General features: G+C 42.3%; 1 protein-coding gene across 1 annotated transcript in view; it reads left to right on the forward strand.

Moving 5' to 3' along the window:
• Nucleotides 1-17,669, forward strand: part of LOC115141682 (transmembrane protein 255B-like) — a 34,296-nt gene that overhangs the window by 12,247 nt on the left and 4,380 nt on the right. Inside the window, exons 4-7 of the mRNA XM_029680771.2 lie at nucleotides 152-241; nucleotides 7,261-7,341; nucleotides 7,516-7,601; nucleotides 16,461-16,620. Of these exons, the coding sequence (XP_029536631.2) occupies nucleotides 152-241; nucleotides 7,261-7,341; nucleotides 7,516-7,601; nucleotides 16,461-16,620 (417 nt within the window). The remainder of the gene's footprint in view (nucleotides 1-151; nucleotides 242-7,260; nucleotides 7,342-7,515; nucleotides 7,602-16,460; nucleotides 16,621-17,669) is intronic.

Genomic DNA, 17,669 nt, shown 5'->3' on the forward strand with positions numbered 1-17,669 from the left:
TGCAAGTGGGATTGCTACAACCCACTTGGAAGGATATGCGCAGTGTACTGCCTTCCTAGTTTTGTTGTTGAACATTAGTCCTACTAGCATGTGCTCAGTCGTGTGTATGTTACTATCTTTTTGAATAATGTATTTTTCCCTTTCTCTCCAGCTTGTGGCGGCCATTGTTTTCCTCAGCTTCGGAATCATTGCCTCCTTCCTGTGTCTGGTGGTGGATGGTGTCTTCATCGTTTTCAACATGGTGAGTCACGTTGCTGCTCCATGTGTGTCTTTCAGCAATATTAGGAGGAAAACAACTCATTTGTTTCTCATTATTCTGTCGGCAGTAGGCTTGATCTCAGTTTCTCTTCCCCCAGTCTCTGATCTTGATGTCATGTATGAGAGTGTTTGTAAGAATAGCTATGATATTAGTGTTCATGCATGAGTGTTTCAATGTGTGTGGATGGACATTGACCCACCCTGTCTGTAATGTTGACGGCAGATTGATGGAGCCTCACTCCCTGTGGATGAGTGTGATCATGAGAAACCTTTGGGTGAGAGAGCTTCCTCTCCCCCCATTTCAATGTGTTAACCCAACCGAACATTTCACACAAGATCAAATGTTCCATTTGCCATGCCAAATGGCACAATATGCCGAAACTTTAATACTTGCAATAAACTTTAAAACACATTTACATCTCAAAGTGGAACAATGCATACCTACACAATGACAATGCAATATAATATTAATGTGTACATTTCTAGGAAAATGGCAAGATGCAAAGGACCCATGGTCCAGAATTGTGCCTACACAGTATATCTGCCTGCCTGCCTGTCTGTCTGTCTGCATGCCTGTCTGATTGTGCATCTTTGTCCGTGTTAGTATATAGTGGGAGCAAGGCTGGGGAACCCAGCAGGCAAGTTATTTTATTAGACCAGTGATCCCAAAGTTTCAGCTTGGAATGTTTGCCTCTATCAAAGCCCTATTAAAAAAATATAAAGGAACCAAAAGTGAATTGTAAAATACAAAGCATCAATAATACCCCCAAATGAACAAGGTAGACAATATGCATCTAAGTGAGTGTTTTCTTATGCTTTTTTCTATGCAATGATTCATTATGTAAATTACACAATTCTTCTGTTTTTCTCTAAACTGTGAGCAAGAAATTAAAAGCAGACAGAAGTAAGTCTTTGGGTATAGCAGACTGGTCTCATAGACTAGGCGTAACATAGTAAATGTAAGTCCTTGACACCCAAATTAGTATGATATGTTAGGTTTGGTATGGTTACAGAAAGGTTACTTAAAGCAAAAATGAAAGAAGGATGGTTGGTCGGGGTGAATGTGTGGGCGTATAACATGACTATTTAGCAACCCAAAGGTTGCGTGTTCAAATTTAATAACGGACAACTTTTTCATTTTAGCTAATTAGCAACTACTTACTCCTTTATAGCTACTTTGCAACTACTTAGCATATTAGCTAACCCTTCCCATAACCCTATCCCTTTTAGCTAACCCTTCCCCTAACCCTATCCCTTTTAGCTAAACCTTCCACTAACCCTTAACCCTAATCTTAACCCTTCAATGTAACTCCTAACCTTAACCGTAACACCTAACCCCTAGAGCTAGCTAACGTTAGCGTTAGCCACCTAGCTAACGTTAGCCACAACAAATTGGAATTCGTAACATATATTCGTAACATATTGTATGTTTTGCAATTCGTAACATATCATAAGAATTGTAATTCGTAACATATCATACAAAATGGATGATGGACATCCACAAATTAATATACAGTCAATTCAAAAAGTATTCAGACCCCTTGACTTTTTCCACATTTTGTTACATTACAGCATTATTCTAAAATGAATTTAAAAAAAAATCCTCATCAATCTACACATGATACCCGATAATGACATAGCAAAAACAATTAAATTTAGCAAATGTATTAAAAATAAATAACATTAAGACCTTCTTTACATAAGTATTCAGACCCTTTGCTATGAGACTCGACATTGATCTCAGGTGCATACTTTTTCCATTGATCATCCTTGAGATGTTTCTACAACTTGATTGGAGTCCACTTGTGATAAATTCAATTGGTTGGACATTATTTGGATAGGCACACAGCTGTCTATATATGGTCCCAGTTGACAGTGCATGTCAGAGCAAAAAACAAATCATTAGGTTGAAGGAATTGTCCGTAGAGCTCCGAGACAGGATTGTGTCAAGGCACAGATCTGGGGAAGGGTACCAAAACAATTCTCCAGCATTGAAGGTCCGAAGGAATAGAGTAGCCTCCATCATTCTTAAATGGAAGAAGATTGGAATCACCAAGAGTCTTCCTAGAGCTGGCCGCCCGGCCAAACTGAGTAATCAGGGGAGAAGGGCCTTGGTGAGGGAGGTGACCAAGAACCCGATGCTCCAGAAATCCTCTGTGGAGATGGGAGAACCTTCCAGAAGGTCAACCATCACTGCAGCACTCCACCAATCAGGCCTGAATGGTAGAGTGGCCAAACGGAAACCACACCTCTGTATAATGCACATGACAGCCCGCTTGCAGTTTTCCAAAAGGCACCTAAAGACTCTCAGAACATGAGAAACAAGGTTCTCTGGTCTGATGAAACCAAGATTGAACTCTTTGGCCTGAATGCCAAAGGAGGAAACCTGGCACCATCCCTACAGTGAAGCATGGTGGTGGCAGCATCGTGCTGTGGGGATGTTTTTCAGCAGTAGGGACTGGGAGGCTAGTGTTAAGATGGCGCTGGAGAAGAAGGCGTGTGTTACGTGTTCATATCCAATTGTGTTTTTTGTTTGTTTGTTCACGTTGTAACTTATTTTGTACATAATATTGCTGCTACCATCACTTATGATCGAAAATAACTTCTGGACATCAGAACTGCGATTACTCACCACGAACTGGCAGAATCTTATTTTCCTTTAACGAGTCCGACGAGCCTGACATGAATGACATACCTCTTTCAAAGGGGACAGGCCCAGAAGAAGAGAAGAAAAATGGGCCAGGGGGTGGGCTGCCTTCTGAGAATTCGTAGGCAATCTAATAAACCCTCACTGCCTTCCATTCTACTAGCAAACGTGCAATCTTTGGAAAACAAAATAGATGACCTACGTGGAAGATCAAATTACCAACGGGACATTCAAAACTGTAATATCTTATTCTTCACGAAGTCATGGCTGAACGACGACATTATCAACATACAGCTGGCTGTATCGGCAGGATAGAACAGCGGCGTCTGGTAAGACAAGCGGCGGCGGACTATGTATTTTTGTAAATAAAAGCTGGTGCATGATATCTAAGGAAGTCTCAAGATTTTGCTCACCTGAGGTAGAGTATCTCATGATAAGCTGTAGACCACACTATCTACCTGGAGAGTTTTCATCTGTATTTTTCGTAGCTGTCTACATACCATCACAGACGGAGGCTGGCACTAAGACCGCACTCAATTAGCTGTATTCCGCCATAAGCAAACAGGAAAACGCTCACCCAGAGTCGGTGCTCCTAGTGGCCTGGGACTTTAATGCAGGCAAACTTAAATCCATTTTTCCAAATTTCTATCAGCATGTTAAATGTGCAACCAGAGGGAAAAAAACTCTGGACCACCTTTCCTCCACACACAGATATGCATAAAAAGCTCTCCCTCGCCCTCCATTTGGCAAATCTGACCATAATTACCTCCAGATTCCTGCTTACAAGCAAAAATTAAAGCAGGAAGCACCAGTGACTCGATCAATAAAAAAGTGGTCAGATGAAGCAGATGCTAAGCTACAGGACTGAGCATGCACGGACAACCTGGCAAGTGTTGTCACTGACATTTTCAACCTCTCCCTGTCCGAGTCTGTAATACCAACATGTTTCAAGCAGACCACCATAGTCTCTGTGCCCAAGAACACTAAGGTAATCTGTCTAAATGACTACCAACCCATAGCATTCACATCTGTAGCCATGAAGTGCTTTGAAAGGCTGGTCATGGCTCACATCAACACCATTATCTAGAAACCCTAGACCCATTCCAATTTGCATACCGCCCCAACAGATCCACGGATGATGCAATCTCTATTGCACTCCACACTGCCCTTTCCCACCTGGACAAAAGGAACACCTAAGTGAGAATGCTATTCATTGAATACAGCTCAGCGTTCAACACCATAGTGCCCTCAAAGCTCATCAATAAGCTAAGGACCCTGGGATTAAACACCTCCCCCTTCATGGCTACCCAGACTATTTGGGGCGGCAGCGTAGCCTAGTGGTTAGAGCGTTGGACTAGTAACCGAAAGGCTGCAAGTTGAAATCCCCGAGCTGACAAGAAACAAATCTGTTGTTCTGCCCCTGAACAGGGCAGTTAACCCACTGTTCCTAGGCCGTCATTGAAAATAAGAATTTGTTCTTAATTAACTGACTTGCCTAGTTAAATAAAGGTAAAATAAAAAAATACAAATTTGCATTGTTGTTATCATCTATGCATAGTCACTTTAATAACTGTACCTACATGTACATATTACCTCAATTACCTCAACTAACCGGTGTCCCCCTGTATATAGTCTCGCTATTGTTATTTTAATGCTGCTAATTACTTGTTACTTTTATTTCTTATTCTTATTTGTATTTTTTTTAACTGCATTGTTGGTTCGGGGCTCGTAAGTAAGCATTTCAAGGTCTACACCAGTTGTATTTGGCACATGTGACTAATACAATTTAATTTGATTTAATAAAGCCAGTAAAAATAGGGCATTTACCTGTTGGCAGCACACATTTCATCAAGCATATGTAATACTTTGGTAGACATATTTCAAGACAATGGGGCTGATGGCAAGAAAATAAGGTTTATTCGAGCATTCCGTAAAAATGTGTATCATTAGTCCAGGTTTGAGGGAAAGATGAACAGAGCAAAGTATAGAGAGATCCTTGATGAAAACCTGCTCCAGAGTGCTCAGGACCTCAGACTGGGGCGAAGGTTTACCTTCCAATAGGACAATGACCCAAAGCACACAGCCAAGACAATGCAGGAGTGGCTTCGGGACAAGTAACTGAATGTCTTTGAGTGGCCCAGCCAGAGCCCGGACTTGAACCCGATTGAACATCTCTGGAGAGACCTGAAAATAGCTGTGCAGCAACACTCCCCATCTAACCTGACAGAGCTTGAGAGGATCTGCAGAGAAAAATGTGAGAAACTCCCCAAATACAGATGTGCCATGCTTGTAGCATAATACACAAGAAGACTCAAGGCTGTAATCGCTGCCAAAAGTGCTTCAACAAAGTAAAGAGTCTGAATACTTATGTAAATGTGATATACGTTTTTTTATTTGTAATACATTTACAAAACATTTCTTAAAACCTGTTTTTCCTTGTCATTATGGGGTATTGTCTGCAGATTGATGAGAGAAAAAAAATGATTTAATTAATTTTAGAATAAGGCTGTAATGTAAAACAAAATGTGGAAAAAGTGAAGGGGTCTGAATACTTTCCGAATACACTGTATACCATACGAAACGTAACACATCATACTAAAAGCAGAGTCTTGGATTTACGTACCGAATAATATGAAATGCTATGAGACCACTTTGGGAATAGGCGCACTAGACTCCACTGGTTGTCTGTTTCCCAGTAAATCTTAATCCCACACCACTCGTTTGACATTTATTTGTATTTTTGATTCCAAGTAGAATTTGACCACTGGAAGGGATTAGTATTAAAGTGAAAAAGAAGGCTTGATTTTTTCCATAATTTTTTATAGATTTTCATTTTGTATCCCTTTATAAGGAGAAGTGTTAAATTTGACATTTGAACGTTTAGCCTTTCCTCATACTGTCAATATTACTAGGCCATAGTTCTGTTCACAATTATCAACTGGCCAAATCAAGTCCATACAGTCATCTGGTTTACAGATTTTGTCACAGAAACATTCCAATGCACTGTACAGATGTAGGATCTTAATTTGAGCAAGTTTGCTAAAGCAGGAAGATAATCCTGCAGCAACAGGAAATGTCAATTATTTTGTAGATTATAATTAATCAACATTTTTGTAGGGGTTGATAAATGTTAAATAAGTGAAAATCAAGTCTGAAATTTCAAAGTGGAAATTACAAACCTCAGAAGCCTTTTTAAAACCTCAAATACACTACAAGTTTTACATTTCTTGCATTGCAGGAAAGTTCTTCTACAACAGGGTGATCAAATTAAGATCCTACATTTGCATGTATTCGGAACTTACAGATGTCAACTTGACAACAACGCCTTAGCAAAACCCCTTCTGCTTTTAACATATACAGTACCAGTCAAAGGTTTGGATGCACCTACTCATTCCAAGGTTTGTCTTTATTTTTTACTATTTTCTACATTGTAGAATAATAGTGAAGACATCAGAACTATGTAATAACACATATTAAATCATGTAGTAACCAAAAAAGTGTTAAACACAGCTTTGCACACTCTTGGCATTCTCTCAACCAGCTTCATGAGGAATGTTTTTCCAACAGTCTTGAAGGTGTTCCCACATATGCTGAGCGCTTGTTGGCTGCTTTTCCTTCCCTCTAAGGTCCAACTCATCCCAAACCATCTCAATTGGGTTGAGGTCGGGTGATTGTGGAGCCAGGTCATCTGATGCAGCATGGACTCTACAAGATGCCGAAAGCGTTCCACAGGGATGCTGGCCCATGTTGACTCCAAAGCTTCCCACAGTTGTATCAAGTTGGCTGGACGTTCTTTGGGTGGTGGATCATTCTTGATACACACTGGAAACTGTTGAGTGTGGAAAAACCCAGCAGCTTTGCAGTTCTTGACACACCGGTGCGCCTGGAACCTGCCACCATACAGCTTTCAAAGGCACTTAAAACTTTAGTCTTGCCCATTCACCCTCTGAATGGCACACAGTCCATGTCTCAATTGTCTCAAGGCTTAAAAATACTTCTTTAACCTGTGTCCTCCCCTTCATCTACCCTGATTGAAGTGAATTTAACAGGTGGCATCAATAAGAGGCCATAGCTTTCACCTAGATTCACATGGTTAGCCTATGTCATGGAAAGAGCAGGTGTTCCTAAAGTTTTGTACACTCACTGTATATATATTTTATATCCGTCTTCTGTTTTATTGGAGAACTTTACAATGCCAGAACGATATGGAGTGTAATTGGTAATGCTATTCAAAAGGTGTGTGCTGGAAATGGATGGAGTCATTGCAGCTGTCTTTAAACTATATAACTGCAGTCTATTCAATTCTCTCATGCATTAAGATATCATGTCTCGCTATCTCTCTCTCCCCACACCAGGATGTCCGTCCTCTGAAAGCAGGAAGATGCCAGTTTTACACGAGTGGAAACAGCTACATCTATGAGAATTACTATGCCTCTGTAAGTACAACTGCACGCATAGCAATATGACTTACTGTGTCAGCTATACTGTCCAATTCAGAAAATACGTGTGGTACATACTGTCTGGCAGGGGAAATCACCTTTGACTAATCTCTGCTTGTACTGTACCTGTCACTCAATACTGTTGATTGGAGTGTCTGCCTCCTCTTGCAGGTGCCATGCCAGGGTCTCACGGAGTCATGTAAGATGAAAGTACGCAGTGGGACCTGCTACTGCTGCGACCTTTATGACTGTGCCAAGTGAGTCAAAGATACACCAATGTTAAAAGGTCCATTGTGTAGCTTTGTGTACTACCCAACACATTTCTGATGGAAATGTTATAGATCTGTCATTGTTATTGGACGCAAGCCTGATAAGCGGTACATCCAACCAGTAGTAAAAATGCTGTGCTAAAATAACTTTACATACAGTATGCGTGGTAACTCACCCCTCACATTAGCAATGTGTTGCACCCACCCACTTGTGTGACGCTTGGAAGGTATTTGGTGTCAGAATGTTCTTCACACATTAGGTATCACAATGATAAGGTGTGGAGTGATTGTGACCTATTTAAGCTGAAGTATGCTCAAACTAGCACAGAGTTTGTCCTAGCCAGGTCACATGGTGTACAGACCAAATCAAATCAAATTTATTTATATAGCCCTTCGTACATCAGCTGATATCTCAATGTGCTGTACAGAAACCCAGCCTAAAACCCCAAACAGCAAGCAATGCAGGTGTAGAAGCACGGTGGCTAGGAAAAACTCCCTAGAAAGGCCAAAACCTAGGAAGAAACCTAGAGAGGAACCAGGCTATGTGGGGTGGTCAGTCCTCTTCTGGCTGTGCCGGGTGGAGATTATAACAGAACATGGCCAAGATGTTCAAATGTTCATAAATGACCAGCATGGTCGTATAATAATAAGGCAGAACAGTTGAAACTGGAGCAGCAGCACGGTCAGGTGGACTGGGGACAGCAAGGAGTCATCATGTCAGGTAGTCCTGGGGCACGGTCCTAGGGCTCAGGTCCTCCGAGAGAGAGAAAGAAAGAGAGAATTAGAGAGAGCATATGTGGGGTGGCCAGTCCTCTTCTGGCTGTGCCGGGTGGAGATTATAACAGAACTAGCCAAGATGTTCAAATGTTCATAAATGACCAGCATGGTCGAATAATAATAAGGCAGAACAGTTGAAACTGGAGCAGCAGCATGGCAGCAGACCAACTCATCTCACTTCCCATCATTCGCTGCTCATTGGTAAGCAAATACTCCTGCCACCTGTCTCTTCTTGACCTGTGTTTTGACTCACTGCTTGCTTCTACAGAACCAAGTTGGTCATCTCCCGCTCGTATAGTGTACGTGTAGGCAGTATAAATACAGTGAGCAAGTCCTCCGTTTTCTCTCTGTTTGCCATACTGGTGTGTGAGTCAGGTTTGTGTTGCTTGTGCATTTTCCATTTCACAGGATGTGCTTGTTTCAGGAGGCAGGGTGCAAACCCACTGTAGCTAATAGCAAACTTTTCGTAAATTATTGTCAAGAAGAGAGACATGGAAGCCCAGTTAGCCTACCTATCTTAGCTAGTCTGTAGTTTCAAATGGAGGTTGCTAACGAACGGTTTCAACGGTTTTATTTTTCTCTATTCTGGGACAATGTGGACTGTCCGGACTTTCAATGTAGCAGAGGGCTACAGAGGCGATGTGTCTACTCTTAGCAAACAAGTAGAGAACTTACACAAGCTACTGGGGAATCCACGTCCGCCTACTTTCTCTTTCTCTTCTACTCCAGTAACTGGACGCTGCTCGGGCCTGGTGGGAGTGTTGCCACCGTGTCGTCTATCCAATTTAATTAGTAGGATGCCTCTAGATGACTTAGTGGATGTTCCTATTCTTGACCCTGCAAACCAGCCATGGAGGCACGTCACTCGCCGTGGAAGTCCCACAAGGAAGCCACTGTTAGCGTCACCTATGCTATTAATAGTTTTATATCAAGCTATCATTTTTGCTAGATGTGCTCATACCCATACCGCTATTGTCAATAGTTATTTTGTGCATATTTACCTGAATTCCACTATTAGCTTCGCAACTTTAAATCCAATCAAGAAGCCTCTTGTGGCTAGCTCATCCAGTTATATTGACTCGTGTCAACATGGATCCTCCAGCTGTTTTCAAATCTCACAGATGGCTTGGACTGTTACATATAAATGTGTGAAGCCTGATGCCTAAACTGGAATTTCTGGGTGCATGACACTAGCACTGATGTTCTGGTTATCTCAGAGACCTGGCTGAATAATTTGATTATGGATAAGGATGTTACCATTGCGGACTACACCATTTTCAGATGTGATAGGCCAAAAAAGGGGGAGGGCTGGCTATTTTTGTAAGATCTTTTCTTATAGCATCATGCTCTCTTAGCATTTCTGTCCCCAAAATATGTGAGCTACTGGTTATAAAAGTGTCCATAAACCAAAAAAGTAATGTTTATTGATGCAGTCTACTGCTACCCCAGCCCCAACCAGATAGGGTTATAAATAATCTGAAATGATGTATAACCCTATCTGGTTGTTTTAGGAGATCTAAATCTTGATTGGCTTACACATACCTCAGATCAGTTTAAGAATATCTGTCTCGAGTTCAACTTGACTCAGCTGATAATGAAACCCACTCGGATAAATGTAAAAACCTTGATTGACCTTATTCTGACTTACCATCCCCATAAAAATTTGCTCGTGGTGTTTTTGCTAATTATATCAGTGACCACTGCCCTATTGCTTGCATTACAAACACCAAATCGAAAAACTTTGACCATAGTATAATTGCGTCACTGTCCTCCACTCGTTACCTGTATTAATGGCACCTGTTTGAACTTGTTATCAGTATAAAAGACACCTGTCCACTTCAAACAGTCATACTCCAAACTCCACTATGGCCAAGACCAAAGAGCTGTCAAAGGACACCAGAAACAAAATTGTAGACCTGCACCAGGCTGGGAAGAATGAATCTGCAATAGGTAAGCAGCTTGGTTTGAAGAAATCAACTGTGGGAGCAATTATTAGGAAATAGAAGACATACAAGACCACTGATAATCTCCCTCAATCTGGGGCTCCACGCAAGATCTCACCCATGGGGTCAAAATGATCACAAGAACGATGAGCAAAAATCCCAGAACCACACGGGGGGAACCTAGTGAATGACCTGCAGAGAGCTGGGACCAAAGTAACAAAGCCTACCATTAGTAACACACCATGCCGCCAGGGACTCAAATCCTGCAGTGCCAGACGTGTCCCCCTGCTTAAGCCAATACATGTCCAGGCCCGTCTGAAGTTTGCTAGAGAGCATTTTGATGCTCCAGAAGAAGATTGGGAGAATGTCATATGGTCAGATGAAACCAAAAACCAAAACTTTTTGGTAAAAACTCAACTCGTTGTGTTTGTAGGACAAAGAATGCTGAGTTGTATCCAAAGAACACCATACCTACTGTGAAGCATGGGGGTGGAAACATCATGCTTTGGGGCTGTTTTTCTGCAAAGGGACCAGGATGACTGATCCGTGTAAAGGAAAGAATGAATGGGGCCATGTATCATGAGATTTTGAGTGAAAACCTCCTTCCATCAGCAAGGGCATTGAAGATGAAACGTGGCTGGGTCTTTCAGCATGACAATGATCCCAAACACACCGCCCGGGCAACGAAGGAGTGGCTTCGTAAGAAGCATTTCAAGGTCCTGGAGTGGCCTAGCCAGTCTCCAGATCTCAACCCCATAGAAAATCTTTGGAGGGAGTTGAAAGTCCATGTTGCCCAGCAACAGCCCCAAAACATCACTGCTCTAGAGGAGATCTGCATGGAGGAATGGGCCAAAATGCCAGCAACAGTGTGTGAAAACCTTGTGAAGACTTACAGAAAACATTTGACCTCTGTCATTGCCAACAAACGGTATATAACAAAGTATTGAGATAAACTTTTGTTATTGACCAAATACTTATTTTCCACCATAATTTGCAAATAAATTCATTAAAAATCCTACAATATGATTTTCTGGATTTCTTTCTCATTTTGTCCGTCATAGTTGAAGTTGACCTATAATGAACATTACATGCCTCTCTCATATTTTTAAGTTGGAGAACTTGCACAATTGGTGGCTGACTAAATACTTTTTTGCCCCACTGTATATAGGGGAGCAGCCTCTAAGGTGCATGGTTGTGTAACCGGGTGGTAGCCGGCTAGTGATGGCTATTTAACAGTCTGATGGCCTTGAGATAGAAGCTGTTTTTCAGTCTCTCGGTCCCAGCTTTGATGCACCTCTATTGACCTCGCCTTCTGGATGATAGTGTGGTGAATAGGCCATGGCTCGGGTGGTTGATTGCCTTGGTGATCTTTTTGGCCTTCCTGTGATATCGGCTGCTGTAGGTGTCCTGGAGAGCAGGCAGTGTGCCCCCAGTGATGCGTTGGACTGACCACACCACCCTCCGGAGAACCCTGCGGTTGTGGGAGATGCACTTGTCGTACCAGGCGGTGATACAGCCCAACAGGATGCTCTCAATTGTGCATCTGTAAAGGTTTCTGAGGGTCTTAGGGACCAAGACAAATTTCTTAAGCATCCAAGGTTGAAGAGGCGCTGTTGCGCCTTTTTCACCACACTGTCTGTGTGGGTGGACAAATTCAGATTGTCAGTGATGTGTATGCCGAGGAACTTGAAGCTTTCCACCTTCTCCACTGCAGTCCTGTCAATGTGGATAGGGGCGTGCTCCCTCTGCTGTTTCCTGAAGTCCACGATCAGCTCCTTTGTTTTGTTGACGTTGAGTGAGAGGTTATTTTCCTGGCACCGCTCTGCCAGGGCCCCACCTCCTCCCTGTAGGTCGTCTCGTCATTGTTGGTAATCAGGCCTAGTACTGTTGTGTCGTCTGCAAACTTGATGGTTGAGTTGGAGGCATGCGTGGCCATGCAGTCATGGGTGAACAGGGAGTACAGGAGGGGGCTGAGCACGCACCCTTGTGGGGCCCCTGTGTTGAGGATCAGCGCAGTGGAGGTGTTGTTTCCTACCTTCACCACCTGGGGGCAGCCTGTCAGGAAGTCCAGGACCCAGTTTCACAGGGCGGGCAGTCATTGAAAATAAGAATTTGTTCTCAACTGACTTGCCAATTAAAATAATTGAAATATGGTGTTGAAGGCTGAGCAAGTGTCAATGAACAGCATTCTGACGTACAGTTGGAAGTTTACATACACATTAGCCAAATAAATTTAAACTCAGTTTTTCACAATTCCTGACATTTAGTCCTAGTAAAAATTCCCTGTCTTAGGTCAGTTAGGATCACCACTTTATTTTAAGAATGTGAAATGTCAGAATAATAGTAGAGAATTATTTATTTCAGCTTTAATTTCTTTCATCACATTCCCAGTGGATCAGAAGTTTACATACACTCAATTTGGTAGCATTGCCTTTAAATTGTTTAACTTGGGTCAAACGTTTCGGGTAGCCTTCCACAAGCTTCGCACAATAATTTGGGTGAATTTTGGCCTATTCCTTCTGACAGAGCTGGTGTAACTGATTCAGGTTTATAGGCCTCCTTGCTCGCACACACTTTTTCAGTTCTGCCCACAAATGTTCTATAGAATTGAGGTCAGGGATTTTTGATGGCCACTCCAATACCTTGACTTTGTTGCCCTTAAGCCATTTTGCCACAACTTTGGAAGTATGCTTGGGGTCATTGTCCATTTGGAAGACTCATTTGCGACCAAGCTTTAACTTTCTGACTCATGTCTTGAAATGTTGCTTCAATTTATCCACATAATTTTCCTTATGCCATCTATTTTAAGAAGTGCATCAGTCCCTCCTACAGCAAAGCACCTCCACAACATGATGCTGCCACCCCCGTGCTTCACGGTTGGTATGGTGTTCTTCTGCTTGCAAGCATCCCCCCTTTTCCTCCAAACATAACGATGGTCATTATCGCCAAACAGTTCTATTTTTGTTTCATCAGACCAGAGGATATTTCTCCAAAAAGTACGATCTTGTCCCCATGTGCAGTTGCAAACCGTAGTTGCAAACCGGCTTTTTTATGGCGGTTTTGGAGCAGTGGCTGCTTCCTTGCTGAGCGGCCTTTCAGGTTATGTCGATATAGGACTCGTTTTACTGTGGATACTTTTGTACCTGTTTCCTCCAGCATCTTTACAAGGTCGTTTGCTGTTCTGGAATTGATTTGCACTTGTCGCACCAAAGTACCTGCATCTCTATGAGACCGAGCGCGTCTCCTTCCTGCGCGGTATGACGGCTGCACGGTCCCGTGGTGTTTATCATTGCTCTCAAGGATGAACCAGACTTGTGGAGGTCTTGGCTGATTTCTTTTGATTTTCCCATGATGTCAAGCAAAGAGGCACTGAGTTTGAAGGTAGGCCTTGAAATACATCCACAGGTACACCTCCAAATGACTCAAATTATGTCAATTAGCCTATCAGAAGCTTCTAAAGCCATGACATCATTTTCTGGAATTTTCCAAGCTGTTTAAAGGCACAGTCAACTTAGTGTATGTGAAATTCTGACCCACTAGAATTGTGATACAGTGAATTATAAGTGAAATAATCTGTCTGTTAACAATTGTTGGAAAAATTACTTGTGTCATGCACAAATTAGATGTCCTAACCGACTTGCCAAAACTATAGATTGTTAACAAGACATTTGTGGAGTGGATGAAAAATGAGTTTTAATGACTCCAACCTAAGTGTATGTTAACTTCCGACTTCAACTGTATGTATGTATTCCTCAAATTTAACTGGGTCTAAGGTGTCAGGTAAGGTAGAGGTGATATGATCCTTAACTTGCCTCTCAAAGCACTTCATGATGACAGAAGTGAGTGCTACTGGGTGATTGTAATTCAGTTCAGTTACCTTTGCTTTCTTAGGTACAGGATCAATGGTGGACATCTTGAAGCAAGTGGAGAGGATCGGGAGAGATTGAAAATGTCTGTAAACACTCCAGCCAGCTGTTCTGCGCATGCTCTGAGGACATGGCTAGCTGTGCCACTAGAGATCCTGGTTCGAGTCCAGGCTCTGTTGCAGCCGGCCACGACCGGGAGACCCATGGGGTGGCTCACAATTTGCCTGGGTTAGGGAAGGGTTTTTCTGGCAGGGATGTTCTTGTCCCATCGTGGGCCAGGCGCAATGTACGCTGACACGGTCGCCAGGTGTACGGTGTTTCCTCCGACACATTGGTGCGGCTGGCTTCCGGGTTAAGTGAGCATTATGTCAAGAAGCAGTGCGGCTTGGCTGGGTTGTGTTTTGGAGGATGCACAGCTCTCGACTTTCGCCTCTCCCGAGTCCGTACCGGTGTTGCAGCGATGGGACAAGACTGTAACTACCAATTAGATACCACGAAATTGGGGAGCTAAAGGGCTAAAAAGAATAATATTAAATCATGAAACACACACCACGTCTTTCTTCTTCCCGGAGAGTTCTTTATCCCTGTCTGTGCAATGAACTGAGATCCCAGCTGGTTGTATGGACAGGGACAGTATGTCCCGAGAGAGCCATGATTCTGTGGAACAGAGTATGTTACAGTCCCTGGTGTCTCTCTGGAAGCAGATCCTCGCCCTGAGCTTGTCTACTTTATTGTCCAGAGACTGAACATTAGCGAGGAATATACTCAGAAGCTGTGGATGGTGTGTATGCTTCCTGAGTCAGACTAGAAGTCCACTCCAAATGCCTTTTCTCTGCTGGAGGCATCTTAGAACGGCCTCTGGGATAATTTCAATTGCCCTGGGGTGTACGAACAAAGGGTCCAAAAGTCGTATTCCTGGTCTTATTGCTGGAGTTACCGCTGCTTTGATATCCAAAAGTTATTTCTGGCTGTATGTAATAATACAAAAAATGTTCTGGGCTAAATAATGTAAGAAATAACACACACACAAAAAAATACTGCAAAGTTGCTTAGGAGCTAGAAGCAGATTTGCCATGTCTGTCGGCGCCATCTGAAGACCATGTTATATTCTGAATAAGCTATCCTCAATAGGGTTGGGTACTGATGCTTGCCGATGGTTTCATAATTATCTCAATGAACTCAGGCCATCAAGGTAGATGGTGTCAAATCATTGAGTTACATAAAGGAGGTTCGAAACTCGGCCTACTACTGATTACAATCTATATAAATAACATTGGTAATGCTGAAAAAAAAAATATATATATATATATATATTTGTGTGCAGATGATGCAGTGTTGTATTTCATTGCGCCATCGGTTGGCCAAGTCTTTTCATATTTGAAGTTTGATTTTCAAGCACTGCAGAGGCCACTATTGGATCTATAGTTAGTGCAAACAAAACAAAATGCATGTTTTTTTTCTAGGTCCCATAACTCAGATTTTAATGAATTTGTAATGACTAGTTTGAACAGTACACAAATAGAGCAAGTTTTCTTGTGTTTATCTACAAAGCACTCATGCAGAAACTTCCTATGCATCTATAATCATTCATTAAATTTAGACTTACAAATGACCATACCTGGCCTCAGGCATGAATAACACTGGAAGCCCCTTTGGTCTCCACAGAGTTGGGTAAAGCTGCTTTTAGTCTCTTTGCGCCCTTTATGTGGAACACCTTACAGAGCTCTCTGAAATGAGATGTTCCCCTTGGTCAGTTCAGAGTCATGACCAGAGACCCCTATGTTGATAAATGTGTCTGTTTTCTTAATATGTTTGGTCATTTCGTATATTGTATGTTTCTGATGTATTTATTCAGGACTCATCTGTAAAAGAGACCCCAGTCTCAGTATTACATCCCTGTCAAAATACATGTTAAAGCCTGGTTCATGTCTTGGATTCTTCCTAGGTTCCTGCCTTTCTAGGGAGTTTTTCCTAGACACCGTGCTTCTACATCTGCATTGCTTGCTGTTTGGGATTTTAGGCTGGGTTTCTGTATATAGCACTTTGTGAAATCTGCTGATGTAAAAAGGGCTTTATAAATACATTTGAATGATTGATCTGGAAGAACTCCTGGGCCTGGCCAACTCATATCATACTACCTTAATAGTATAGCTTTATAAAGTAGCGTAATGTTATTCTATGAATGGCATATTAATAGCATAACTAGAATAATATTGTTATAGGATTGGATGTTAGTGACGTTCTATTGTCCTGTCTTGTAGTGGGGGCTACATAAACAACTACTATGAGTTTGTGGGTGTGCGGAGCTGCGGTGATGTGCTGTCCCTGTACGTGTTGATCTGGGTGCTGACCAGCCTCAACCTGGTGGCCTTCTTCCTGGGTATCCTTACCACTGCCGTGCTGGGAAGCATCAAGGACAAGGTGAGAGACACAGGCTGCGGCAAAAACTACACGCTAATGTACTTGTATCAATACTTAAAGGTTTGTGGTGTATAATCAGGAGTCTTGAGCAGTACTTGCAGTTCAATCATATCCAGGTCTCATTCCATATTGTATTAAACTTAGGGAAAGGGATTGTGAAAAAGAATCCAAATCAAGGTGGCATTCTCTTGCCCTGCAGGGCTGCTCTCCTCCCCATGCCAAACATTCTTCTCAGTAGAACACAGGTCTGTGGCAACAGCTTTTTATGAGCGTTGTTGGGTGCGGGGCATAACCCGCCTGTAGTGGCACTCTCCACTGCTGTGGTGCTGAAGCGTCATCCCCCATGCGCTGGCTAGCGGTAGCTGTCCGTGGTTCTCGAATACTTTGGTACGTTATTTATATAGAGCTCACAGGTTAACATTGCCTCGATTCAATTTGTAGCTCTGAAGATATGAGCTGTAGGGCTATATGAATTGTTAGATACTACTGCACTGTTGGAGCTAAGAACACAAGAATTTCACCTCACCTGCAATAACATCTGCTAAAGATGTGCATGTGACAATTTTTTTGATTTGATTGAAATTTAAAGATCATTTTCGATTGAGCCAACATATGCGGTGTTTACCTTGAATGCAGTCTCTGCGAACGCTAGAACATTGCCTTTAAATTTCTATTGCACTGTAGCGCAGATCTTCAGTGCTACGGATTGACTCAAAGTCATACTGTTCATTATAGGGACATTTTAGGGAAATTAAACTCGAAATTCAAAGTTTCTCCAATGTTTTCAGGTTGTGTAGATCCAGCTATGTGCCTCCTCAACCTCAAAAGAATGTAAAAGATAAGCAAAACAAATCTGGAAGTTACATGGAGCTGATGTTTTCCATTTGATATAGCTGAATCTACAAAAGAAGACCTGGGACGTGGACTTGTCCCAATAGAAGACGTCTGAGATCTGAAAACATAACTCACTTTAAAAGTTCACTATACGTGTTTGACGCCCTATTCCCTATATATTGCACAACTTTTCCCAGGTGATATATCATGATGAC

The sequence above is a fragment of the Oncorhynchus nerka genome, linkage group LG14, assembly GCF_034236695.1.
Source record: "Oncorhynchus nerka isolate Pitt River linkage group LG14, Oner_Uvic_2.0, whole genome shotgun sequence".
NCBI classification, from domain to species: domain Eukaryota; kingdom Metazoa; phylum Chordata; class Actinopteri; order Salmoniformes; family Salmonidae; genus Oncorhynchus; species Oncorhynchus nerka.